The 26,835-nt window shown below is 36.8% G+C and overlaps 2 protein-coding genes across 3 annotated transcripts in view; one reads left to right on the plus strand and one right to left on the minus strand.

The window, feature by feature from the left end:
* The window catches only part of LOC125661589 (uncharacterized), a 28,506-nt gene extending 27,128 nt beyond the window's left edge, over positions 1-1,378 (plus strand). The window contains exons 1-5 of one of the 2 annotated variants that reach the window (XM_048893639.2): positions 83-312; positions 387-492; positions 573-668; positions 762-824; positions 960-1,378. In XM_048893639.2, the coding sequence (XP_048749596.1) occupies positions 212-312; positions 387-492; positions 573-668; positions 762-824; positions 960-1,064 (471 nt within the window). In that variant the 5' untranslated portion in view covers positions 83-211 and the 3' untranslated portion in view covers positions 1,065-1,378. Of the gene's footprint in view, positions 1-82; positions 313-386; positions 493-572; positions 669-761; positions 825-959 lie in introns of those variants that run through there. The other variant, XM_048893647.2, reaches the window with a different exon arrangement.
* Positions 1,379-2,067: 689 nt separating this feature from the next.
* Positions 2,068-10,942, minus strand: LOC125661582 (CDP-diacylglycerol--inositol 3-phosphatidyltransferase-like). Its single transcript, XM_048893633.2, has 6 exons — positions 10,785-10,942; positions 9,913-10,047; positions 9,209-9,362; positions 8,965-9,046; positions 7,443-7,524; positions 2,068-3,760 (listed from the first exon to the last, which is right to left on the minus strand). The coding sequence occupies exons 1-6, from the start codon at positions 10,822-10,824 to the stop codon at positions 3,609-3,611; spliced, it is 645 nt and encodes a 214-aa protein (XP_048749590.1). The 5' UTR covers positions 10,825-10,942; the 3' UTR covers positions 2,068-3,608.
* Positions 10,943-26,835: the final 15,893 nt, after the last annotated feature.

Raw genomic sequence — 26,835 nt, forward strand, 5'->3', positions numbered from 1 at the left:
GTTTCGTATTTATTGAATCAGATAAGTATATAAGTACAATGTTTAATCTAATATGAAGCAAAATTTTATCTTTGTGTATTAATAATGAGGATCAATCTACTAAAATCACATGAATCTATGTCGTTCAAGACGGATCATAAATTGTTTACGAAACTACCGACAAATGTAAATAAAGTTGGGGGCGTGTCCTGTCAAAAAAGCACATGTCAACATGGTTTCGTTATCGAGTATTTTACAATCCCCCGTCCAAGCTCTTCTCCGACCGGCTATGTGGCTTCCCATAATTAAACATCTACACAGCTACAGAGAGACGTAGGTGACATTTCGCATTCTTTAATTAAAAAAAAGTGATGAGACAGTGACGCATGTAATTAATCTACTTGCAGATGGACGTGTGAAAAAGAGAACGCAGTAATTCTGAAATCCATTGTTGACGCTCTAGAACCTTTAAAGTCCACGGACGATAAAGGCACATACTATGATATCCACAAGGTATAATTATTTTCCTTAAATAATATTGGAAATTCCTATTTAAATATTACAAGATCATACAGTTCTCTTTACTTTTACAGATAAGCAGAGATGCCACTTTTGTGAGAATCTTTGTATTCACTTGGGCTGAATGGTTAGATGTAATGGAGTTCAAAGTTCATGATGGTACAGTAGAGGTGAGAAATATCGACCTTCTTGTCTGTGCTATACATTTATATACCACCAGAATTTTGACAGCATTGAATAGAAGGCAATATATCAAATTACAGGCACATTCCTTTTCCACTGGTGTGTTTCCTCTCTTCATCCCATTCATAAGTCTGGTTAACATTGTAAGTACATGTATTATATACTTCATCCCATTCATAAGTCTGGTTAACATTGTAAGCATTATACTTCATTCCAAATCTTCTCAACTTATGACATTGTTATAATTCTGTCTGTTTGTATTTTAATTCTAACTGCAGGCATTGTTTTGGGTTCCATTTTTGGACCATGGATTGAACAAGGACAGAATTTTATCGATGAGAAGACTACTAGACACGCATGTAAAAGATTTCAATGTGAACTGAATTCATTTTCTCTCTTGAGTTAATCAAGGAATTAAGCCTTGGTGCAATATAATACATGTGTACTTTGGAAATGCTTGGCTACATATACATATACCTAGTACCAGTATGTACATGCATTGTCTATAATATTATGACATCAGTAGATGAAAGGTAAACAATTTTGATCTCAAACATATATACATTTATTTTTAAAAATCTTATTGCAATATTTTATACATATTGTTTATTGTAAAATTTCAGAGATTTCTACAAATATATTTGACTGTGTAATATACATACTACTATGAAATGATTAAATTTTGTGGGACCTACAATGTATTTCAATTTGGATTGTGTGGGTATATTTCTATATACCATGAATTCAAACCACAACAAAATACACAATATATATACATGTATATATATAGAGAGAGAGAGAGAATATCACTCTAATGCTGATCCCAGACCTGGGATTGGCCCCAAGAGTTGATCCCGGCCTGAGCCCGTCAGAGGTTACCATTAGAGTGCGATGTTGTTTGTTTTACACTACTGCGACGTCATTATTGTGATGTCATATATTTTCTATGATTTACATTACATGGTGAAGTAAAATATTTTTCTTTTAAATTTCAATTTGATAAAGCTTTCAGTGGACAATCTTGGGTTTAAAACCATTTTCAGGTATGCTCTTTCTGCCTGTCTATTTGGTGTTTAAATGAAGATTTTGAAATTTCTTAAGGAAATTCCACCTCTTGAACAAGATTTGTCGTCTAGGACTTGAAGCCTCGTCGTAGACTGCGAATTTTGTACCCTTGGTGGAGTTTCCCAATCTCAAACTCGTACTAATGAAGGGTTCTATTAATCTCACATTATGACACAGGTAGTAAAGGGCCAAAGAGTCAACAAGGGAGAAAATGTTTATAACATAAAAAATGAAGTCCTGTTTTTGCTAATATCAAATGTTTTGTCAGTCACTAAATGTGTATCAATTTGTTTAGTGTAATCAATAAGAAACTTGATGACAATCAGATTCAATTTACAATTTAATTAATCACTTTAACAACAAAAACAAACAGTATTTTGACAATTAAAATCTTCTATTCGATATTGTTTTAACTTACTAGCTACAATGAACAAAAGTAAACTGAGTACATTCTCACATTATGTCAACTAAGACATGCAGCTAAAGCACTATTCCTTCTAATGTACATGTATCTAATACATCTTATACACTACACAAAGGAAAGCAGAACTGTATATTGCACGTAAAAATGATATTGACATTCAACTATCCATCCTATAAACTATCCATTTCTAAAGTTTGTCAAAATTCAAACATCCTCAAGACAGTTATCCATATCTATTACACATAATTAATTTGAAATCAACACTTGTATGTTTTAACAGTGGAATCACCATATAGGAGTAGAAGGGGATTCCACCATTCCCTCCTTTTATTCCTCCCCCTACCCCCTTTTCTACATCAATCATCCCCTTTCTCCCCACTCCCCCACCCCATGCATTTCTCCCTCAGACCCTGTTCCATTTACTCTGTCCACCCCCAATAATATATATACATTATTACTAGTAAATTAGTAAAATCACACTGTTCAACTTCAATAACCAATATTTATATCTATCTATCTATCTATATATCTATATCTATCTATCTATCTATCTATATATATATATATATATATATAAAGCACAGAAAATTTCACTTTATGTGGATACCCACTTCCGCCCCTACCCGGGGTTGAACTCACGACCTGCGGAACCAAATCTCCTAGCAGCATGTAACCAGCGCGCTAGACCGCTCGACCATCTAGGCAAGTCTTAAAACTTGCTTTCGATGACGATGGAATTCTCGCCACGCTGTCACACCATATCTATATATATATATATATATATATATATATATATATATATATATATATTCATATATTCAAGTTATAGTACATGCATTCTGTTCATCTCTAACTTAGAATAGTAAAGCTCAAACTCCAATAATACAAAACTAAACATTATTTGGTACAGGTAAAAATAATTGGTGTTGGAGACAAAAATAAATTGGATCTGTGTTCATTACAAGAGTTCAAGTGTTATCTTTGCTCATCAATTTCTTTTGCATGATGTACATTGTCATATCAATTTGTTCACTACATAATATACATCTTTAATCTATGATTCAAATTCAATTTTAATTTAATGTGTTCAGTTTACATTAAGATAACTTTATTTTCACAGAATTGATAATTAAGGAGCCATTTCATGTTTTTAAAAATATATCAACAGCCTGAGGATTTCATAGATTCTTGATCACAACTATTACAAAAATCAAAATTTTATATGATTTAAAATACACACACATTTCTTTTCACCTCACTAAAACCAGTTAGTGAATGATAAAGACAAATAAAACAAAAACAAATAAAACATCAGAGAGTATAAAATGATAATTCCTTCAGTAGAAAAAATATATACGGGTTCTCTGTACTGGTGATATTTGCTGAGTTTCCTCCCTTTCATATAATTGTAATCCTATTACAATTAATCTAGTTCTCTTTATCTGGTCTTTCTAGCCTCTCTATCACTCTGATCAATAACAGCAATGTTGTTACATGCTGCTATCAGCTGCAGGGCACTTATCCCTGCCTTGATGAAGGATAACGGGGCACTAACATAGAGTATTGCCTGGAATAAGCCGATTCCCAGGACTGAAAGAGATCAAATCAGTAGATCAATATAAAACACATATATTCTCCTTCTAGTTCAGCACTCAAAGTGGGACGTCTTACTTCAAGGAATAAGCCGATGCCCAGGACTGAAAGAGATCAAATCAATAGATCAATATAAAACACATATATTCTCCTTCTAGTTCAGCACTCAAAGTGGGACGTCTTATTTCAAGGAATAAGCCGATCCCCAGGACTGAAAGAGATCAAATCAGTAGATCAATATAAAACACATATATTCTCCTTCTAGTTCAGTACTCAAAGTGGGACGTCTTATTTCAAGGAATAAGCCGATGCCCAGGACTGAAAGAGATCAAATCAATAGATCATTTATAAGACACAAATAGACTCTTTCTAGTTCAGTACTCAAAGTGGGACTTCTTACTTCGTGGGCATCTCTTATCCATGACCATAAAAGCGTAAATAGACTCCAATCAAAAAATTCAATTTTGTATGTATCCTTGGCTTGATAAAAATCACATATATTTCTTATTGATATTTCTTATTATACTATTCAAAATCTAATAAATTTTAAAATTACATGTACATATATTGACTTTTATCAATAACTTATGGATTTTAATTTAAAAGTTTTAGCAAAGTCTTTTCTCATTTTATGATTACAACATGATGTGAATCTAAATACACTTATACTGGTGGTGAAGTATAAATATGTGTGTATATATATATATAAATATATATGTATATGTGTGTGTGTGTAAAGAAAATTTGAGGCTGGATTGGAAATTGAACCTCGAACCCTTGTATCATTAGTCAGGTGCTTCAGCCACTGAGCTATCCAAGCCAATATCAACAACCCATGTAGCTTTAGATACTACACTCCTAGATTGTCTTTGCCCTTGAAGACATAAAACCCAGATTCTTTGATTCTGGCTGACTTGCCATTACATATAATGAAATAGGAAGTAGACAATTTTGGGCTGTATTGGGAATCAAACCTGGGACACCTACATTACTAGTCTAGCGTTGTAATCACTGAGATATCCAGACAGATATCCACATGTAGCTCTAAATACTGTAGCTGTGACACACACTACTCCCAAGCTTAAGATGCTATTCAGTGGATAGTACAATTATTCATGTTAAGGCAGTGATTGCATGTGTCATTGAAAATTAATGAATCTATGAATTTTTTAATTTTTTACATATATTGTAGTTGACAGTATCTGTAACTCATTATGAAAGTATCATGTATGGTTTTCACGGAAACTGTGATGCTACGGTTGTCATAGTAACCCCTCTTGTCAACTTTCTGTATTAAATGGTACAGGTGTTTCAGATGGTGTTTAAAAATGATACAAAAGAGTAAGTGATACAAATTTTATATCAAATTCAAGTTAAAACCTTAATTAATATATAATTTGTATCAAAATGTCCATTTATTTTCATATGAAGTAGTAGCACGGCTCCTTATGAGCAATTGTGCAATTTTTAGAAGGCAATTATTCACCAAAACAGACATATTTTCACCCCCTGAAAAATAAATGACCAATGAATTTTTTTAATTTTTACATATGTTTGAACATATGTTGGTAGGAAATTTTTCTGAAAGTATCAATATTGGTTTTCAGGTTTCCTATGGCGCTATGAGCACTATAGTTACCCCATCCTTACATAAATGCTGCAGGTGACAATACGATTAATATGCATCTTACATGTGTTTATTTTAACTCATGTTTACACTATAAATCTGTTTTGATGTTTACTATTGAATTAATTTCACATAGAATGATAGTACTGTGGCTTTGGCGATATTTTTATTACTTTCTGTTTGAAATTACTTGTATATTTATGCTCTGTAAGTGCATGTTAAAAACGCGGGAAATATAACACAACCGATGTAAACTGTGCATTGTGACATCGTATTACCGGTAATGCCTTTTTTCTCTTTTTAAACCAAGCGATTATCAAAAACAAAACTTTCTTTATTTTTTATATTATAAGAAATAAGTGAACTAACTGTCGCAAAAACATATTAACAGCAATTGCTTTTTTCAAAATTCACACTTTTTGATTTCTCTTAACATCCACGTTACATAGTAAACTCCCTCGATTCCCTCTTAGCAAAATAAAGTGTTTTAAATCTATCTATAGTGTACTTTAATAGGAAAGATATGATTAAAATAATCAATATTGTTTGCTTAAAATGAAGCATTTACATAACCTGTGTTTCCTCAGCCTAACGGTTTCCTTTGGATATTACATGTCCAGTACTTTAAATTATGTGCACTAACACCATATACATTTTATGAAATTGATAGCATTATATATTATAACATTATAATTTTAATAGGCCTAGTGGTTTGTGAATTAAAATTACGTTTTCTAAGACTGACAATTAACCAAGAAGCCCGGGGAGGGGGGGGGGGGGGGGGGGGGGGGGGTATGAATCATGGAGACATAAACTATGACTATTATTTAAAAGATCATTAAAACATAAAGGATTTTTCATTTGTATTTTATTTTACTTGTATATTTTTAAACATATTAACACTTTATCCTGTGTCTGGTTAAATCTGACAAGTCTTTGTTTCCATCGTCTGTCATTATTACTGATGCTTAGCGCTTGATGTATTCCGGATACGAAAATAGTCTTTTTTAGATAATGAATGAATAAACCATGTGATGCCTTGCAATCACCACTAACAAAATTACAGAAACATGTTCAGTGATACCACCTTTACAATTTCCCATTTTCCAAAAAACTCGAAAAGAAGCAACTTGTGATCCCCATGCACTGCAGCCATTTGTTAGTTTAGTTTTCATCTACACAGTTATCACAGTGAGTTAGATTAGTTGTCATCTACACAGTCATAACAGTGAGTTAGTTTAGCTGTCATCTACACAGTCATCACAGTGAGTGAGTTAGTTTAGCTGTCATCTACACAGTCATCACAGTGAGTTTGTTTAGCTGTCATCTACACAGTCATCACAGTGAGTTAGTTTAGCTGTCATCTACACAGTCATCACAGTGAGTTAGTTTAGCTGTCATCTACACAGTCATCACAGTGAGTTTGTTAGTTTAGCTGTCATCTACACAGTCATCACAGTGAGTTAGTGTAGCTGTCATCTACACAGTCATCACAGTGAGTGTATTAGTTTAGCTGTCATCTACACAGTCATCACTGTGAGTTAGTTTAGCTGTCATCTACACAGTCATCACAGTGAGTTAGTTTAGCTGTCATCTACACAGTCATCACTGTGAGTTACTTTAGCTGTCATCTACACAGTCATCACAGTGAGTTAGTTTAGCTGTCATCGACACAGTCATCACAGTGAGTTAGTTTAGCTGTCATCTACACAGTCATCACAGTGAGTTAGTTTAGCTGTCATCTACACAGTCATCACAGTTAGTTTAGCTGTCATCTACACAGTCATCACAGTGAGTTACTTTAGCTGTCATCTACACAGTCATCACAGTGAATTAGTTTAGCTGTCATCTACACAGTCATCACAGTGAGTTAGTTTAGCTGTCATCTACACAATCATTACAGTGAGTTAGTTTAGCTGTCATCTACACAGTCATCACAGTGAGTTACTTTAGCTGTCATCTACACAGTCATCACAGTGAGTTACTTTAGCTGTCATCTACACAGTCATCACAGTGAATTGGTTAGTTCAGCTGTTGTCTACAGATACTTACTTGTTGGTCCAGGAGTGAAATATGTCAGGTACAGCATGCAGAAAAACAGCTCATTGGCAGAGCACATCACAAACAGAATAATCTGAAATCAACACTCACATATAAATTTACAGTGCATATCTTTATATTCAAACTAATAACTTTAAAAGATTATTTTATCAATCTCGTTTCTTTAAAAATTAATCCAATTCATGATGAGATCTATGATTCATTTATGTTTTATCAGATTATGATCAGATTCTTAAGATGCAACTGAATTTCAGAAATATTTCATAGAACAAGACATTCGTTATTAAGTAGGCTACCTAGGTGTATCCAGACAGGAGTTTATGAGGCATCACTTCAAATGTATAACTACGACTAAGTACTGGTGGGAACGCAGGGGGTCAAAACCCTTGCAAGCTCCTGGATATTCAGTTGGGGGGAGGGGGGGGGGAATGGACTCAGTATTTGAATAATGGTTAGGATTATCTAAAATTGGGTTGTTCAGTCACTGTGTTATGATAGAAATGTCTAAATATGGGGTTGTTCAGTCACTATGTTGTGATAGTAGTGTCTAAGGATGGGGTTGTTCAGTCACTATGTTGTGATAGTAGTGTCTAAGGATGGGGTTGTTCAGTCACTATGTTGTGATAGTAGTGTCTAAGGATGGGGTTGTTCAGTCACTATGTTGTGATAGTAGTGTCTAAGGATGGGGTTATTCAGTCACTGTGTTGTGATAGTAGTGTCTAAGGATGGGATTGTTCAGTCACTGTGTTGTGATGGTAGTGTCTAAGGATGGGATTGTTCAGTCACTGTGTTGTGATAGTAGTGTCTAAGGATGGGGTTGTTCAGTCACTATGTTGTGATAGTAGTGTCTAAGGATGGGATTGTTCAGTCACTGTGTTGTGATAGTAGTGTCTAAGGATGGGGTTGTTCAGTCACTGTGTTGTGATAGTAGTGTCTAAGGATGGGATTGTTCAGTCACTGTGTTGTAATAGTACTGTCTAAGGATGGGGTTTTTCAGTCACTGTGTTGTGATATTAATGTCTAAGGATGGGATTGTTCAGTCATTGTGTTGTGATAGTAGTGTCTAAGGATGGGGTTGTTCAGTCACTATGTTGTGATGGTAGTGTCTAAGGATGGGATTGTTCAGTCACTGTGTTGTGATAGTAGTGTCTAAGGATGGGATTGTTCAGTCACTGTGTTGTGATATTAATGTCTAAGTTGGGTTGTTCACTTACTCTGTTGTGATGGTAGTGTCTAAGGATGGGATTGTTCAGTCACTATGTTGTGATAGTAGTGTCTAAGGATGGGATTGTTCAGTCACTGTGTTGTGATAGTAGTGTCTAAGGATGGGGTTGTTCAGTCACTGTGTTGTGATGGTAGTGTCTAAGGATGGGATTGTTCAGTCACTGTGTTGTGATATTAATGTCTAAGGATGGGATTGTTCAGTCACTGTGTTGTGATGGTAGTGTCTAAGGATGGGATTGTTCAGTCACTGTGTTGTGATATTAATGTCTAAGTTGGGTTGTTCACTTACTCTGTTGTGATAGTAATGTCTAAGGATGGGGTTGGCTGCCAGGTCCAGCTTTTTATGGCTGTCTCCTCCTTTCATCAAAGAACTGCAGATACAAAGAAAATGCTGCATTACAACAAACACCTCATCTTCTTTGAATTCATTCAGAACATTTTGTTTCACAATATTCAAATTATTTTACATGTGCTTAGTTTGGATTACCAAAAATTAAAATGATGCATGGGGTTGATGAGAACTAGATACTGACCTCTGCACATGGAACCAGTGGCTAGTGATGTCCAGTGCCATGCTGAACTGGAAAAAAAGCATGTACTTAGGGTAGAAGTGACAAAGGGCAGCCATTAAACACATCGTGGCACAGCGGTCAATCAGCATGTCCAACATGGCTCCTAGTTTACTTCCTGTAAAAGAGCACCATCTCAGTGATCATAACTAAAGACTACAAACATTTTTTTCTTCTTCTAAAGCTTCTCAAATCAAAGTCAGCTTAACCAGTAAACATTTTATTCAATTAGGTCTACGAAAGCATTTATACTAAACTGTACACATAAAGTTTATCAAACATGTCAAACATGCTTGAATGTCATGTGATTTCTCTGCTGGAATGATCATAGGATGTACTCAAGAAATAAATTTCATTTCTGAAAATACATTAGCCTATAAACTGTGATGCTTTATATCGGCATTAGCGGTTCATGGAAAGCATGCCAGCATGAAAGTGTCTCAGTTCATACCCTCATGTATTTAAAAAAATAAAATTTATTTTTTATATTTACATTTTCATTTTCAGAATTCTCAGCTGTTAAAACCAACTTTATTTATCAAGATTCATATGCACATTGTTCATAACTGCACTGAATTCATGAGGAAATGGCTATCATTACAATTTGTAAAGATATCAAATGCAAATCCACTGGAGATGTATATATATGATTATAAAGTACATGATACCCTGGTCCAGCATTCTTGCTAAGTGTCCATCAATAGCATCTAGGAGACCACTCAACAAGTACCAAAACGAAGCACTCCACGGGTCTGTCGGCAGGTAGTAAAAGGAAATAAAAGCTGTGAGGACCCGCAAATAATCTGAAACAGTTATTTTCAAGAGATGCAATATAGCTGACAATAACACAAGAGACCAAAAACAATCTGTAATAGAGTACAAATTCATAGTAACTTGTTGACTATATAAAATATCTACATTACTTTTAAAATATCTTATCAGTAAAATTATACTGAAAAGAGGATATTCAACCTTCAACTGAAAGAATTATATACAATCATTATATACAGCCAGTAAATGAAACTGACAAGAATACAAGAAAAAATTAACATTAATCACTGAAAACAAGTCTGACATGGTAAGGGATAAATTTAGGAATCATGTCATAATGATATAATTTTTTAAAAATTTTCAACACATCTCTGCTACTCACTCCAATACTTTGTGCTGGAGAAGTGTAGAGTACTGGAGCGGGAAGAAAATATCTGACTAGAATTAGATTGTACCTCATATAAAACATTCATACATATAGATGCTATACTCAATTATTTTCTTTAAAAATCTTCTCTCCCCACCCCACCCAGCTTCTTTATTTATGTAGCCTAAAAGCCCTTGGTCTTCTTCAGAACAACCAGCCCGCTTTCTTGTGTCTATTCTCAAACGCAACAATCATCAAAATGATGACAAAATCTTGTTGAGATGATGTACCTACCATCACATTCCGATGAGCACATCATCTGATCATTACTACACAGTATCCTTAGGACATTCTGTTGACAGGAATTATAATCATATACAGTCTTTACCCACGTACACTTACCAACAATATTTGGAATAAATAGAAAAATGTTTTCAGCCATCTTCTTTGGTATCGTAGGTAGCTACTGCAATATAATTCGTGTTATTATATGGGTTTCGACGTCCTCTAGCATGTATCGATTTGTTGTCAAAATCTCTCTCGGAACTCCTCATTTCCGGCAGGCGGTAAATCTAGTACTGCCGACTCCCGACTTTTTAAAAGTTTTTTGTTTTTTTTTCAAAGGTGTCTTTATAAAATCATGCATTGAGTGAAAAGTGTCCTTTTTCGGTTTTTGTATTTACAACACAGTACTAGATTTGAATGTCAGACATTTCGGCCCAAAAAATTGGACATTTCGGCCCAAAGACATTTTGGCCCTCATATTTTGTATGAGACACTTCGGCCCATGTTTTTCATTTTGCTAACATCACCCATATTATTGCGTTTCCACAACATTATAGTAAATTGACACTTCGGCCCTCAGACTCTTCGGCCCAAATCTTTAATAATGACATCCATGGGTGAATTCCTTTGGTTTTTACATTTCGTCACTTCGGTCCAAACGTTTCGGCCCCAATTTTTGAGACACTTCGGACCAATTTTTTTTAAACTGAGACAAGTCGGTCCAAAGCACACACATTACTTTTTAAAACAACACCATAGTATATTGACACTTAGGCCCAGTTTTTAAAAAGACGATCACTGACACATCCGTAATTTCCTCCCAATACTAGGCCTTTATAGTACATTGGCACTTCGGCCATTTTTTTCTTCCAAAAGTATATACACTGTACATAGACATATCAGCCAAGTAATATTTCAACCTTCAAACACCTAGGGTGAGAGCGGGGTTGTATTATATCATATTTTCGACTCATTCCAGAGAGTAACACTTCGGTCCAATTTTCTGAACTTCAATCAACACAGAAATATTTACAAGTGCAACTTGAATCATTTCATTCTTGTTTGCTACGTTATCTAATTATCATATTAAAGACGCCAAAAGTAAGATATAAATGAAAGAACAAATAAGAATATTAACATGTGGCATACATAGTTTCATTACCAATATAATAATAAGAAATTAAAACTGTCTGTATTTACACGTTGCCTGTATTTACACGGGAGTGTTCAATTAAAAAAAGTCCGCCAACATTGCCACTATTTTCTTCAGCGCTTTCCTGCCAGACGGGTCTCCAGCGGTGAGCTGACCCCAAACACGGAAAAGTCCTCTTTGAAATTTCAACGTGCCCTTCCTCTGTTGTCGTCGCAAACGATCCTCCGTCAGAAGGCGAACTTGTACAACAACTAGTTTGGCCTCCTCTCCCAGCAGCTGCACCAACAGGTAGATGGGCATATTGGATTTCCCAGCAGTGTGGTTCAGGCGTCAGTGCCATCCCTCTACATCAATGTTGGTGCGGACAGCTTGGTTAAACACGCTCCACTGGGAAGGCTGCCAGCGTCCCGTCACACCTGAACTAATTTTCAACATCTTTACATAAATAGCAATATTTTGACTGACGCCTTCACCGAATCTCGGAGCAGTCTTTCATAATTTATGTCTGAAAATTTACTTTCAGCTTCGGCCACTTGCCAGTGGCGTAGCCTGAGTTAATTAATGTGTACGCCTATTGTACGGCGAGGGGTCTGGGGGCCGCCCAAGGCCCCCAGCGGGTCGAGGGCAGGGCCTTGGTAGGGGCTCCGGGGGGAGACTAATGTACCGCAGATACTACAGACACTTATTTTTCACCTATGTTTGTAGCATTTAATAGGTTTTTTTTTTTTTATGTGTACGCCCGGGCGTTTTGACGTAAACGTAGCTACGTGCCTGACTTCTAGCAATTAAAATGTACTTAGGTGATACTGCTGTTCGCTTCAAATAAGTCATTTGTCTGTTAAACTAACTCTCTATCACTATTAATGCTGTGTTACTTACCATTTAGGTACAATAAAAAAAAAAACCCCAGAATGAAAACAAACACCACATTTTCCGTTCAAATGAAAATTTCCACGGCACAATATTTTATCTCCTGGAATTGAAGAGTTCCTATAGTCTGCTTTATCTAGTTACTGATACATCGTATCTCTACATACCTACTTGCATTTCGCTAATTAATTAAAAAAAAAACTATAGGAACTCTTCTATTTAGGGAGATAGAATATTGCGCCATAGAAGTCTTCATTTGAACGGAAAAATTAGTGATGGTTTATTTTATGGAATTTACATATTTAGACGGTAAGTAATACAGCATTAATAGTGATAGAGAGTTAGTTTAACAGTCAAATCACTTAATTGAAGCGAACAGTACTGTCACCTAAGTGCACATTAATTGCTAGAACTGGCTGAAGCTGATAGTGACAGACATGAATTAAGAAGGACTGCTCCCAGATTCGGCGAAGGCGTCAATCCAAGCCGAATCTCAGCCGAGGTTACGATAACTGTAAAGCCTGGCAACACCGAACGTGCAATTCTGGCAAGTAGCTGTTTTAATTCTGGTAAGTAGCTGTTTTGATTCTGGTAAGTAGCTGTTTTAATTCTGGTAAGTAGCTGTTTTGATTCTGGTAAGTAGCTGTTTTGATTCTGGTAAGTAGCTGTTTTAATTCTGGCAAGTAGCTGTTTTGATTCTGGTAAGTAGCTGTTTTAATTCTGGTAAGTAGCTGTTTTGATTCTGGTAAGTAGCTGTTTTAATTCTGGTAAGTAGCTGTTTTGATTCTGGTAAGTAGCTGTTTTAATTCTGGTAAGTAGCTGTTTTGATTCTGGTAAGTAGCTGTTTTAATTCTGGTAAGTAGCTGTTTTGATTCTGGTAAGTAGCTGTTTTGATTCTGTCTGGTAAGTAGCTGTTTTAATTCTGGTAAGTAGCTGTTTTGATTCTGGTAAGTAGCTGTTTTAATTCTGGTAAGTAGCTGTTTTAATTCTGGTAAGTAGCTGTTTTGATTGTCATTCATCATAAATTTGCTATGCCTATGGTCAACTTATAAATCTAAATGCTGAGATTCATAAACTCAGTTGTGAATTTCAGTGGATTTATCCACTATGGAAAACCGCATCGACAATTCTGAACGCGATGATCCTCAATGTATGTCTGAAGATACAGCGTCTGGTGCAGAATCCGATGTAATAGAACAGATAGATACCCCGGTAACCAGATGAGGAGGTAATATACTACTTTAATTACTTAAGTTAACTTGGTAGTAAACAATTAATATAATAGATGCATGTATGGCATCATATTCAATGTTTTACTTACTTAACTGGAAAAATATAAACAAGTATAAAATGTTTTTTCTTAGGAATGTCTTTATTACTTTTCCGTCAATCTAAATTGTAGCAAATGTTGATTTTTTTTTTTTTTATTTTTTTTTGTAGACACAGAGTGACGACCCTTCTTTCAGAGTCTCAACCAGGATAAATGAATCTACCGTGCTGGATCCACTTCCGACTGAGAACAGTCATCTTGATGAAGAGGTACAACAAAATGTGATTCATACATAAATTCGAAAACTACAATTGATTCCAGTAAAGCTTTGAAAAGAATATTTTAACCCGAACCCGATTTGTATGTAAGGCGGATTGCATTCGATTGTTTTGATTTATAGTCCGCGACAACACGATACACTGTGGTGGAGGGAGCCACAACACGTTTGCGGCCTTAGCTGGTGGACAACCGTGGATTTTCTTACACGATGAAGAGAAAAACGACGATAAAACAACTTGGCGAAGTTCCAAGCGACATACGGTATTTATATCTCATGTATTAAAACCACCTATTATAACAAAACGAATATAGTTTAATTCAAACTTTCGAGTACTTGAAAACTAGTTATAATTCACAAACACAATTTGATATATTTATTCTTTTTTTCTGTAGACCATCCAGTGTCCTGCAACGGTCAAGCAGGTTGGCAACAACTTTTTAGAGGGTCAGTCTTCACACTTCCATGGTCCAACATAGATGCAGTAAATATTCTTTAGAGAAACTATTGCCCCAACCATTTAAAATTGACCCCAGAGATATAATTTTATCCACAAAATATTTATGATAAATTAAAAATATTATTGTACTGTACCCCTACCTGTTTGATCATCATTTAAAGAAATAACTACATGCACATGTATCTAATATGTGTGTTATTTTATAACAAGTAGTTGGTTTGTTTATTATTTTTCGGGAGGGGGGGGGGGGGCTAGGGGGGGGGTTAATTTCAATTTATTTATTTATTGATTCACCAAGAAGTAAAAATTATCCCCGAGAATTGTAACAGGATTACATTCTTTCTCGTATTATTTCTTTAAGGTTTACTTTAACTGAGACAACGACTTGAAATTCTCAAGTCCACCTATCAACATCGTTGGTGTTTGTTTGTTTTTTTTCTTTTTTTTGTTTTTTTTGGGTTTTTTTTTTTACACCTAATTAAATGATCACAAGACTAGTGTATAACCTGTTTTTAATCTACTAAGACTACTTGTTTGCTTTGATTTAATTTTAACGTATAAATAAAGTTCGAATATCAATATTCAATTTTTTAAATATACTAATGATAAAAAATGGAATAGATAAAATAGATAAATTTTATATTTATATACAACACAAAATATGTGTGTACATTATTGATAACTCCATTTAGCTTAAATTAATTTAATTATCAATTTATCAAAAATTGTGTAGTTTTTAAAGTTGCATTTGTTTTTTTTTGAAAATAAACAAATAATAATATGATTTGAATAGTTTAATAAGATGAAAGAAATTGGTATATAAATAAACAGGTGACTTTAGCGGGGGTGGGGGGGGGGGGGGGTGGGGGGGTGTACAAACATATAGGCATGGTAGGAGTTGGTGCACTGCGGTAGTAAACTTAGGGATAAAGGGACACAGTTTACTCTCCCTGTACCCCGTGACCCCCCCCCTTCCCTACCCCGGTGACTTCACCTATTTTCCCGTTTATGAATTTGTTAAATCTTTAAATTTAAGAAAGAGATGGATTGAATTACATGATAATTATAACTTTACTTAATGTTGTGGGAAACCAAACAATATCTTACAATGAAAACATGGTAAGGTGGGGCTCTAGGATGTACCTGCTTGATTCTTTAGAAAATTTTCAACTTCCTTTTTACTCTATTTCAGTGAAATCATGATAAAAATGTCTCCAAACTCTTGTGTTATGTGCTCATGTTTACATCAAAAAGTAAGCAAGCAGTCATGTTTAACCACTGGTTAAATGACTTAACCCACCTCTGCAGTTTGGTTAACTGTGGTCAATATTTAACCATTGGCTAGGCAATTTAACCACTGGTTAACTTTTGAGCAACATAATTTAACCATTGGCTAAAAGTTAACCAGTGGACAAGGGATTTAACCACTGGTTAAGCTTAACCAAGGTTTCGAGCAACCCAGTCCTGATCTTTGCGATAGTTGCTCAGTTAGAAATCTTAGGTACACATATACTAATTCATCTGTACAATTTTCCACCATGTATTTTTCACGTAATGGGAATAGCATGTCTGATGACGCTATAATTGAGAGAGAACTGATATGTGTTACGGGGCATGTGATCGTTGATACATATAAAAGAAATAACTAGGCATTGATTGGCAAGCCTAAAAACCAAACAACATGTAGTCTGCGTTGTAAATACGTTTGTAGATTAGTGTAGTTGTAGTGCTAGATGTATTTATATGTAGTTTTTGTTATGCTCTGTTGATATTGGCCACATGTAGTATTTCTTTTCGTTTGTCCTGAAGAAGGGACGGGTCGTCCCGAAAATTTGACAATCTGGTTGTTCGTGTCGTTGGTCATTTTAATGCTTTGTATAATTTTTTGTATTTTACCTTGTATCCATGCTTGTGGATCCGACACTCTGAGATATCAGGTGTTGTTGGAACTTTAGTGCTTATATATATATATATATATATATATATATATATATATATATATATATATCCTGATGACATTGATGATTCATATTATCCTTATTTGTTTTCAGGACGTGCAAAGTCGTGGTATGTAAATGCTACCTTTAAGATCTTTCAGTTGCTGTCAATTCATGCTTTCATCAAATTCAACGACAGCTTCAAACAGGTATTGTTTTTAGAGTTTAACAAAATTATAAATTGAAGAAAAAAATAAAAATGTTAGAGAGGTCAATAAAATGAAATCGATATATTATATGTATGAATCAAAGTTAATTTTCATAATACATGATAATGATTTATGTCATAGTCTTTAGATAAAATGTTTTTGTAAATCATCTTATTGTATGAATTCTGTAATAAAATTCCAGGTTCCACTCCTGTTCAATCTGTTTAATGTCCGGAAAGAAGAAGTGCGATTATAAGGGCCGTCAAAGACCTCCTTACAACCGTTGCCCTGCAAGAGGTTGTGATTGATTACGAAATTGCCATGTGGAAAGCTTCTTTCATTTTTTCCAGACGCACATATCCGCGGGTGCTCATTCCACTGGGGTCAAGCTGTTTGGAGGAAGATCCCAGACATCGGACTCCAGACTAAAGCACGTCATGAGATTTATATTGTCCAAAAATGAGTCGAGGAAATTCGATCTGAAATTGCTGGTTCGAAATAGGAAATCTGGTGCGTGTCATCTATAAAACTCAGTATATATCTTCACCAGCAACCCATCAATAGTAGAAAATCGAAGTGACACGGTTAGATTTAATTTAACACACGTGAAAAATATGCGAGTTGACGAATCACCTACTTGCTTGAAAACAAACGTATTTACATTCAATTTCTGGGATCGTACCTGGTCAATTCCAGGGTTTGGGGTATTCAACAATAGCTAACTTAAACTAATTGGTATGATTTTAGTGGACTGCCAAAATATACAAATATGTCCTAACCTTATCTAGGTAAATTATAATCAAACAGAGAATCACTATATCAATCAGAGACAAGCAACGATAACTGGTAGTGCTAACTTGACAAAATGTAGAGCCCAGTCGCCCTCGGATGACCCCATATACTGTAGGACGCCTTATTCAGGACGGACAGTATATGTGGTAGCCCTTCAACCACTACACTCACTGTAGGATGCCTTATTCAGGACGGACAATGAGTATAGCGGCCTGGACGACGGTCTGTTCAGCCAATGCGGACGACACCAAAAACGAACTATGGCTAGCCTCTTTACTGGAGGTCAACCTCTTCGTGGCAGGCCAGACTTCTGATGGCCTTCCAAATTCACTCTCTAAATGTACAGGCGAGGAATTGTTTATTATGAATACTTTATTAGTACACATAATCTCGTCCTCTCAACTTGGCTGGGTCTGCTATCTGAATGACACTGACGACTGCGGAGTCTCGGTATTTATACACAAATTAGATCACGTGATGTAAAGTGACTAATTGAGAACTCCGCATGATCGTACCTCAAATATCCGGAATCATTACACTAAGACTATATCAAACAAGCGTGTCACATGGAAAACCAAGTATTATACATTTCCTAAGGTCTATCTCTGGCAATTAATGACATAAAATCGAAAGTGACACAGCTAATTAAGCCATGATACGCTCATTTACGTACATTCCCATTACTTACCATTGAGTCCGCCATATTGGATTTTGACAAATGGAAGAATCCATTCGACAGTGAGTGCCTGGCCTTCGTGCTTGCACATCGGGAACCAGGCTACCATAGCCTATGAACCGACATCCGGTCGGCCATCTTTGCAAACAACTTAACTGTGACGTACAATGTACTTAGAAACGTGAGGTTGTGTTTGTTACATCATGCTAATTAATTTAAAACGGCTCTTTAGATCGGGTTCAATGTACTATTGTAGCGGTCAGCCGGGTTCGATCCTATGTGGCCAGATATCAAAGTTGTCGGGGGGGGGGGGTGGATTCGAATCCTGGTCTGGTCCATTGCATTTTCTTCCTTCCTGTTACATTTGGTCAACCAGGTTCGGCCGAGAGGTTAGAGCGTTCGCCCCACATGTGGAAGGTCGGGGTTCGAATCCCGGCCGCGAGACATAAGTCGTTAAAATAGGTAGTGACAGATCCATCGCAAAACGCTCGGCATCAGGTGTGAATGTCACGGGTCCGCGGAGATGACCTTAAAAACGGATCTCCCGTGTCACAGTAGGTGTGGCACGCTAAAGAACCCTCACTACTCAATGGCCGTAAGCGCCTAGCATAGGCCTAAATTTGAAGCCCTTCACCGGTATTGGTGACGTCTCCAAATGAGTGATAAAAAGGGAGTTAAACAAGATAAGATCAATCCTGGTCTGGTCTGTTGCATTTTCTCCGTTCCTGATACACTGTAATTCAACAATTGTTACTCCTGATTGCTTCAGTTTTAGACACATTTGGTATCCCAGTCAATGGGTCGAATGAATATGAGTTACCGTACCTATACTGGATTCCTAAACTACATAAAACCCCTTACAAACAAAGATACATTGCTGGATCGAGTATGTGCTCTACTAAGCCCCTATCTTTGCTCCTCACGAAAATATTAACAGCTGTGAAGGAGAAACTTCAAACTTACTGTGCGACTACATATGCCAGAAGTAGTGTTAATTAAATGTGGATTCTAAAAATTTTTAAAGAACTTTTAGTAAACTTGAAATCGCAGAATTTTTCCCAAATCAATAACATTAAAACCTATGACTTTTCAACACTATACACGACCATTCCTCGCGATAAATTAACGACTAGACTTTTTGATATCATAGACAGTTGCTTCTTCAACAAAAATGGAAAACGGAAATATTCATATCTAGTGATCAGTCATTCAAAAACTTTCTTTGTTAAACACCATTCTGATTCCAGGCACAGGTACTCTGAAGTTGAAATAAAAAATATGCTAGAGTTCCTCATTGACAATATCTTCGTGGTCTTTGGTGATCAGGTCTTCCAACAGTCTGTTGGAATTCCCATGGGCACGAATTGTGCTCCTTTGTTAGCTGACCTGTTTCTATATTCATATGAAGCAGAATTTATTCAAAAACATCTACGGGAGAAGAAAAAATCTCTCGCTGTGGCCTTCAGTTCGACATTTCGATGACGTTTTGTCTATTAACAATAATAACTTTCATTCATATGTGGATTTGATATATCCCTGTGAGCTCGAAATAAAGGACACCACAGAGTCGTCCATTTCTGCTTCATACTTAGATATTTTATTGAAAGTAGACATTAACGGCAAACTGACAACTCAACTGTATGACAAACGGGATGATTTCAGCTTCTCCATCGTCAACTTCCCATATTTATGTAGCAATATTCCATTATAACCTGCATATGGTGTTTATATATCTCAACTGATTCGATATGCAAGATCTTGTTCTGCGTATAGTCAGTTTTTAAATCGAGTTAAGCTACTGACAAACAAGTTGATGGTACAGGGGTATCAACAGTCTCGATTGAAGTCAGCATTTCGAAAATTCTATGGTCGTTATAACGATCTAGTTCGTCAATACAACCTATCATTGCGTCAAATGCTGTCTGACGTCTTTCATACCGATTGTTAAGCCGTTCTTGGCACACTAATTTTGACTGCGGATAACTCCGTTTACCTGATCAGGATATAGGGATCACGGAGGGTGTGACCGGTCAACAGGGGATGCTTACTCCCCCTAAGCACCTGATCCCACCTCTGGTGTGGCAAGGGGTCCGTGTATGCCCAACTATATTTTGCATTGCTTATAGGAATTATGAGATTGATCACTGTTCGTTATATTCACCTTGCATTCAATGATTCCTTTTTGTATTTGTGACCTAAAATAATAAACGTTTCAATTTTCAAATCCCCAAACAAATTGTTTTTGACGAGATCCTGGGGAAATTAAATTTCATATTTACCTCGAAGGCACCAGTTTTGTAAGTGAATATAACGTTCCATTGTTTCTATTTCAAGACTGTGTGGTAGTATCGATGTATATTATCTCTATTTCATTGTTTAAAGTAAATTCCTATCTTCGTACTCGATTTGTTGATTTCATAAAACAGGAAGAGAGTTATCTTTTATTTTGAAACGTATTTCATTAGAAAACTTTTCATTGGTTATTTTTAAATTCATCATCAAATCATAATACAGGTAATTTGTAATTTCACTCTCTTGTTCAGAATGGAGCACAGCCATGCTTAGGGCTTCTTGCAACACGGTAAAAATCAGGAGTCGTTTCATCCTCTATTTTAATTCAAAACTTTATTCATCATCTATTCATTATTTCATTTCTAGCCTCACTCTATTCGAACTCAAACTTATCTAGAAATATCTAAAGGGTTAAATACTTTACATAAAACATATTCAAATAGATAACACAACATGAAGAACAAAAACATTTCAATAATAGTAGCTGCGTGTAGAATACCCAACGATTTCTAGACGTTCCGCCCCATTATCAATCCGTTTCTTAGTCGATTCGTCCCATTACCGATCCGTCCCTAGACTATCTGCCCCCTCGTTAATACGTCCCCTTGTCGATCCGGCCCAGAAAAAATAATTACCACGTTTTTAAAACTATTTTTCAGAGTGTTATTTACAGTTACTGAATTGGTTTAATTCATCTGCGTATTTCCTCTTCAATGTGTGTGTCTATGACATCAGGTAGTAATCCTTTGATATGCTCTCTGGTATTTATGACGTGATTGCAGACTAACATAACGTGATGAAACAACCATTAAGCAACGAAATAGGAATAAAATGATAAACCTTTATTGCATGTACGATGTTGCCATTTTTTGCACCTTTCACACTCTAATGTTTGCTGCCGGGGTCGGACCTCCCGGTGACAGTATTAGCATGGAAACTCCATTGTCAGAATGACGGACCATTTTGAAGATTGGCTTATATATCCTTGGTTTCGTAAGATCAAAAAATGTTCCTAAGCTACTACAGTTGATTGTAATGGTTATCGTACTGGTGAACCACCTACATTTAATCCGCGTAAATCACAGCGAATACGTTCCAATGTACCATTCTAACAGAACGTGTTCGAATCAAGATTATAAACATGGCCTGAAAATTGACGCTTGATTATACATGCCTAATTGATAAAGAAAGTATCGCCAAAAATAGGCTCCGTCCGAGGGTCGGTGTAATATCCTGGTAAGTGTAATGTCCCGATTAACCTGATGGGCAATAATTTTAAAAATATGATATTTTAAGATTGGTTCCAATTAATAGGATTTAACTCATCGAAGTTAAATCGGTTTATCAAAGTTAAATACCATTATTTATCACTACTCTGTATTACCGGGATATTTCCGGATGCCAGCTATCCTCTATTCGGGTATTAGTGAGGTCATAAATTACGTCACGACCACCGTGCAAGATTCCCCAGCAGTTGGCACATGGAAATTCAAGAGGTAAAACGAAAAATTTATGTAAGTCTCGGTGTATAAAAAAGAAATAATTTAAAAATGGTGTAGCTACAACAAGACGTTAGGTCCCTAGCGTTAATTTGGTTAATTTTGTCTGTACCAATTTTGTATTTGTGTACATTGTATTACGGTAAATTTGGGGGAGAAATGCATTTATATTACCTCAATTTCCTTTGCACTGTAATTGATTAAATCTAAATTACTTGCATATTGTTGGAGAACAAAATGTCAAAGAGAAAGGGAGAAGCGTTACCTTCGTCTAGGGGAAGAAAGAGGAGAATCCCCGCTGCGACTGTGAGTGAGCCCGAGCGTATTGACGATCAGGGCCAGGCCGCGGGTGTTAATGACAACCCCCTCCCCGCTTTAACGACGAACAGATGCAACAAATCACAGATGTTATCTCTGCGGGCATGACGGCCAGTGTAACCAAGGCCCCCATTCCAGTCCGGGCCACGGACGCAAGTGTGAATTGCGAGGCTACTCCTCCAGGTAATGCAGACTTGGACTTTATTTTCAATGAAACTGGGGGCGATAGTTACTCGCCTGAGCAAGCTCCTAGTTATAGTCTCGAGCTGGGCTACAATGTGCCAGACAAAATAAAAGTGCAAATTTCTAATGGGCAATATGTCAATCTAGCCAAATTAATGCATAATTACTCTGACCCGATGATGAAACTCAATACATAGCACTTCAAGATGGTATCTTAGCAATGGCCAAAAATCTAAGGTCAAATCTATCACAGATATCCAAGTCTGGACAGATTTATTCCTTGTTTACGCGTCAATATTTGCCACTGTGCATCCAGAATGCACCACTTCATTATTTAAGTATATGTACACAATTTGTTTGGGGGCTAGCAGGTCACCTGGTTTGGCCTGGCGTGATTATTATATTCAGTTTCGTTTAAAGAAAGATCAAAACCCCAGTATGTCATTTGCTAGTGTCGATCAGAAACTGTGGTTGTTGTATTTGCAAGCCCCTTCGGTACCCCCCAGTAACAAGAACAGGGACCAAATCAACAAGTGTTACGATTTCAATTTCCGAGGAAATTGTCAAAAGAAGCCTTGTCCATATAAACATCTCTGTATGCGATGTTCACGCAATTATCCCTCTATCAAGTGTTTTTCATCAACCCCCCATTCAAATCGTTTCAATTCTGGACCCAACACACCACAGACATCTGGACGTGTCCCACAATCGACACCCAACAATCCAAAACCAGGCCAGTCATTTAGACATTAATACCATAGCAACTAAGCCAATACAAACTGCACATTTAGAAAATTATTTAAAGCATTACCCAGATAAAAGTACAGCAGGGGAACTATTACAAGGGTTTTCACTAGGTTTTCGACTTGCGTACAATGGTCCAAGATATGCGACAGTTTGTCGTAACCTTCGATCATTGGAGGGGCTTGAAGATCAAGCAATTGAATTAATCAATAAGGAAATCCATCTAGGCAGAGTGGCTGGGCCATTCCCCATTGCCGCTTTGTCTAACCTCAGTTTATCGCCAGTCGGGTTAGTCCCCAAGAAGGAAGATCATTTAGGCTTATTCATCATCTATCATACCCCACAGGATCCAGCGTTAACGACTACATTGACAAAGATTGTTGCTCAGTAACTTGTACGTCTTTTGACCAGGCCCTCAATATGTTGGCTAAGTTGGGAAAGGGGGCCCTCGTAGCACGTCTTGATATTAAAAGTGCATTTAGACTTTTGCAAGTACACCCATCTGATTTTAGCCTGTTGGGATTTAAAGTTCAAATCAATGTCTACATTGATATGTGCTTACCATTTGGCTGTGCAATCAGTTGTGCTAAGTTTAAGTTTTCTACTTTTTTAGAGTGGACTCTTAAGGAAAAGTCTGCAAGTGACAATGTGGTACATTATTTAGATTACTTTTTGTTAGCAGGGAGACCTGGTACCACAGACTGTGTAAACCTCATGTTGTGTTTTTGTTCTATTTGCTCAGATCTGGGTGTACCTTTGGCACATGAAAAGACAATAGGTCCTACATCAGTCATGACCTATCTAATCTAGGCTTAGAAATTGATACTATCCAAATGATTATTAAGATCCCACAAGACAAGTTAGGTCAGCTTAAGACTGAGTTGCTAGGTTTGTTGTCCAAAAAGAGGGCAACACTTAAGGAATTGCAAAAGCTTACAGGGTTATTGAACTTTTGCATTAGAGCTATACCGGCTGGCAGGGCATTTGTTCGAAATGAAAAAAGACATTCACACTTGGCTACTGTTTTTGGATTTCTTCAATGGGATAACTTCTTATCAGCTGGTTGACTGGACTTCTGACCTTGACCTGCAATTATTTACAGACAGAGCCGGTTGTCCAGACCTTGGATGTGGCGCCGTGTTCAATTCTCATTGGGCTTATATGCTATGGCCGCAGGAATGGAAACATTCCAACATATTCAAGCAGGTCACATTTTTAGAGTTAGTTCCCATAGTTATGGCATTCACCATTTGGGGTGATAGATTCCAAAGCAAAAAGGTCATCTTACACACTGATAATAACGCTTTGGTATCAATATTGAATTCTGAAACTTCCAAATCCAAGCTCATAATGCATTTACTTAGACCCCTAGTCTTGCAGGGATTACTACATAGCATATTAATCAGGGGACAACACATAGAGGGTGTTAAAAACTTTAAAGCAGACTCTCTTTCCCGACAGCAATGGTCAAGATTCATAGAGTCATTTCCAGGGGCCGACAAGCTGTCATCGCAGGTGCCTCCGGTTTTTCACCAGCTGATCTGCAGCATAGATCTCAAGAATTGCTGAGCCACTCCTTAGCAGACAATACTAAGAAATTGTACAGTTCTGGGCTTCACACGTTCAATGCATTTAGAACAACTCACAACTATCAGATTACTTGGCCTCCGACCACATGATAACTTGCCCATTTTATTGCATTCTTATCCCTTCGCAAGTTTAGCCCCAATACCATCAAGTCCTTTCTGGCTGCAATTTCCTTTTATTGTAAAATTTTCAACATCACAGACACAACCCAAACCTTTGTAGTGAAGAAAATTCTTTCCGGCTCATGTCGCACTAAGGTTCAAGTAGACGAGCGAAAGCCCTTATCTATAGACATGCTACACAGAATGGTCAACATGCTCCCATCAGTTTGCTCATCACAGTATGAAGCCACTCTTTTTGTTGCTGCCTTCACTACGGCATTTTTTTTTTGTTTATTTTTTTTTTTCGCATGGGCGAGCTGGTTCAAAATAGTGTCAAGGAAGTCGGGCATGCTATTCAATTTGAAGATGTTGGGTTTTTAGCATCATGTAACGCCATCAGAATTTCACTAAAGCATTCAAAAACTGACCAGCAAGGTAAGGGGACAATCATAACCTTACGCCCAACATTTAAGACTATTTTTCCAGTTGAATCGCTGAAGTCGTTTATGCTAATTAGGCCTGGCTGTTTTTGGTTCCTTTTTTGCCACATTGGGGGAACCCCTGTCACTAACTATCAGGTTAGGGCGATACTGACTATGCTCATCACCAAGTTGGGTTTAGATAGTAAAGTGTACAACACTCACTCTTTTCGCATCGGTGCTGCCACAAATGCTTGGGTTCAAGGCAAGACTGAAGATGAGATAGCAGCAGGAGGCAGGTGGAAGTCAAAATGCATGTACAAATACATCAGATGTTGAAGTTGTCTCTTGGCTTAATTGTTGTACGTGCCTTATTCAATATTTACCCTTTTACTATTTTGCCATCATTTGTAAAACCAATTCAATTTTATATATCATTGTAGATCACAAGAGGATTTGGATTGTAGGATCCTCACTAATTAAACATACTTTTTTGCATGCCCGTTCTTCTTCATTTGGGGCTAATCTCCAATTACTTAGACACAACGCTTCAGTGTTTTGGCAAGGGAAGGGGGCATGAAATGGAAGCAAGTATACCCCAGGTAGAGACTCTTTTGAAAATCGAGGAATCACCACACTACCTGCTAATACATTGCGGGGGGATGACATTTGGCAAGGGGATATAGGTGTAATGCTTCGCAATCGTATTAAAAAGGACTTAGTCAAACTGCACAACTTGCTACCAACAACTACAATAGTCTGGTCTCAGGTCTTACCAAGGGTGCATTGGCGAGGGGAACAGGACCATCTCGCTGTAGAGAGGGCGGCTAGGGTGAGACTTAATAGCTGCATTACAACCTTCATACTCGGGTCAGGAGGGAAGTACATACGATACCCAGAGCTTAAAATCCCTAGCCCTGATCTTTTCAAGGATCAAGTCCATTTAAGTAGTTTGGGCAATTGTCTGTTTCTCCACCGAATACAACAAGCATTTCAGTATTTTCTGTCGGATCCACTAGCATCTGTAACCCCCAATGTTGGTGGTTTTGATCTATAGCTGCTCTAGTGTTCTTCTAGTGTTTTTTTTTGGGGGGGGGGGGGGTTCTGGCAACCATTTCATGGATAGGCAACTATGAGTACTCATTCACTGGGGCAATACTTAAATCCGATTTTTTGGCGATTGGCTCTTGCATGGTTTTTAGTTGTGTTCTTGATTGATGATGTATCACACGAACATGTCAAGGGGCGCCTTGTTATGAAAAATTGTTGCTGGCCCCCTTTTTGCATCATTGTATATATTGCACACTAAATTGTTATCTGAGTGTTAACTGATTGATGATGTGATCACATTTTGTTAAGGGATGCCCATTTAAGCAAAATT

Source organism: Ostrea edulis, chromosome 1 (assembly GCF_947568905.1).
Source record: "Ostrea edulis chromosome 1, xbOstEdul1.1, whole genome shotgun sequence".
Lineage (NCBI taxonomy): Eukaryota > Metazoa > Mollusca > Bivalvia > Ostreida > Ostreidae > Ostrea > Ostrea edulis.

Excerpts from the sequence above, each read along its gene's own strand:
- LOC125661582 (XM_048893633.2), bottom strand. The coding sequence starts at position 10,824 with ATGGCTGAAAACATTTTTCTATTTATTCCAAATATTGTTG. Across the intron at positions 9,363-9,912 it reads AGCAAGAATGCTGGACCAGG|GAAGTAAACTAGGAGCCATG; the intron begins GTATCATGTACT and ends GCTCTTTTACAG. Across the intron at positions 3,761-7,442 it reads TTTCACTCCTGGACCAACAA|TCCTGGGAATCGGCTTATTC; the intron begins GTAAGTATCTGT and ends GATCTCTTTCAG.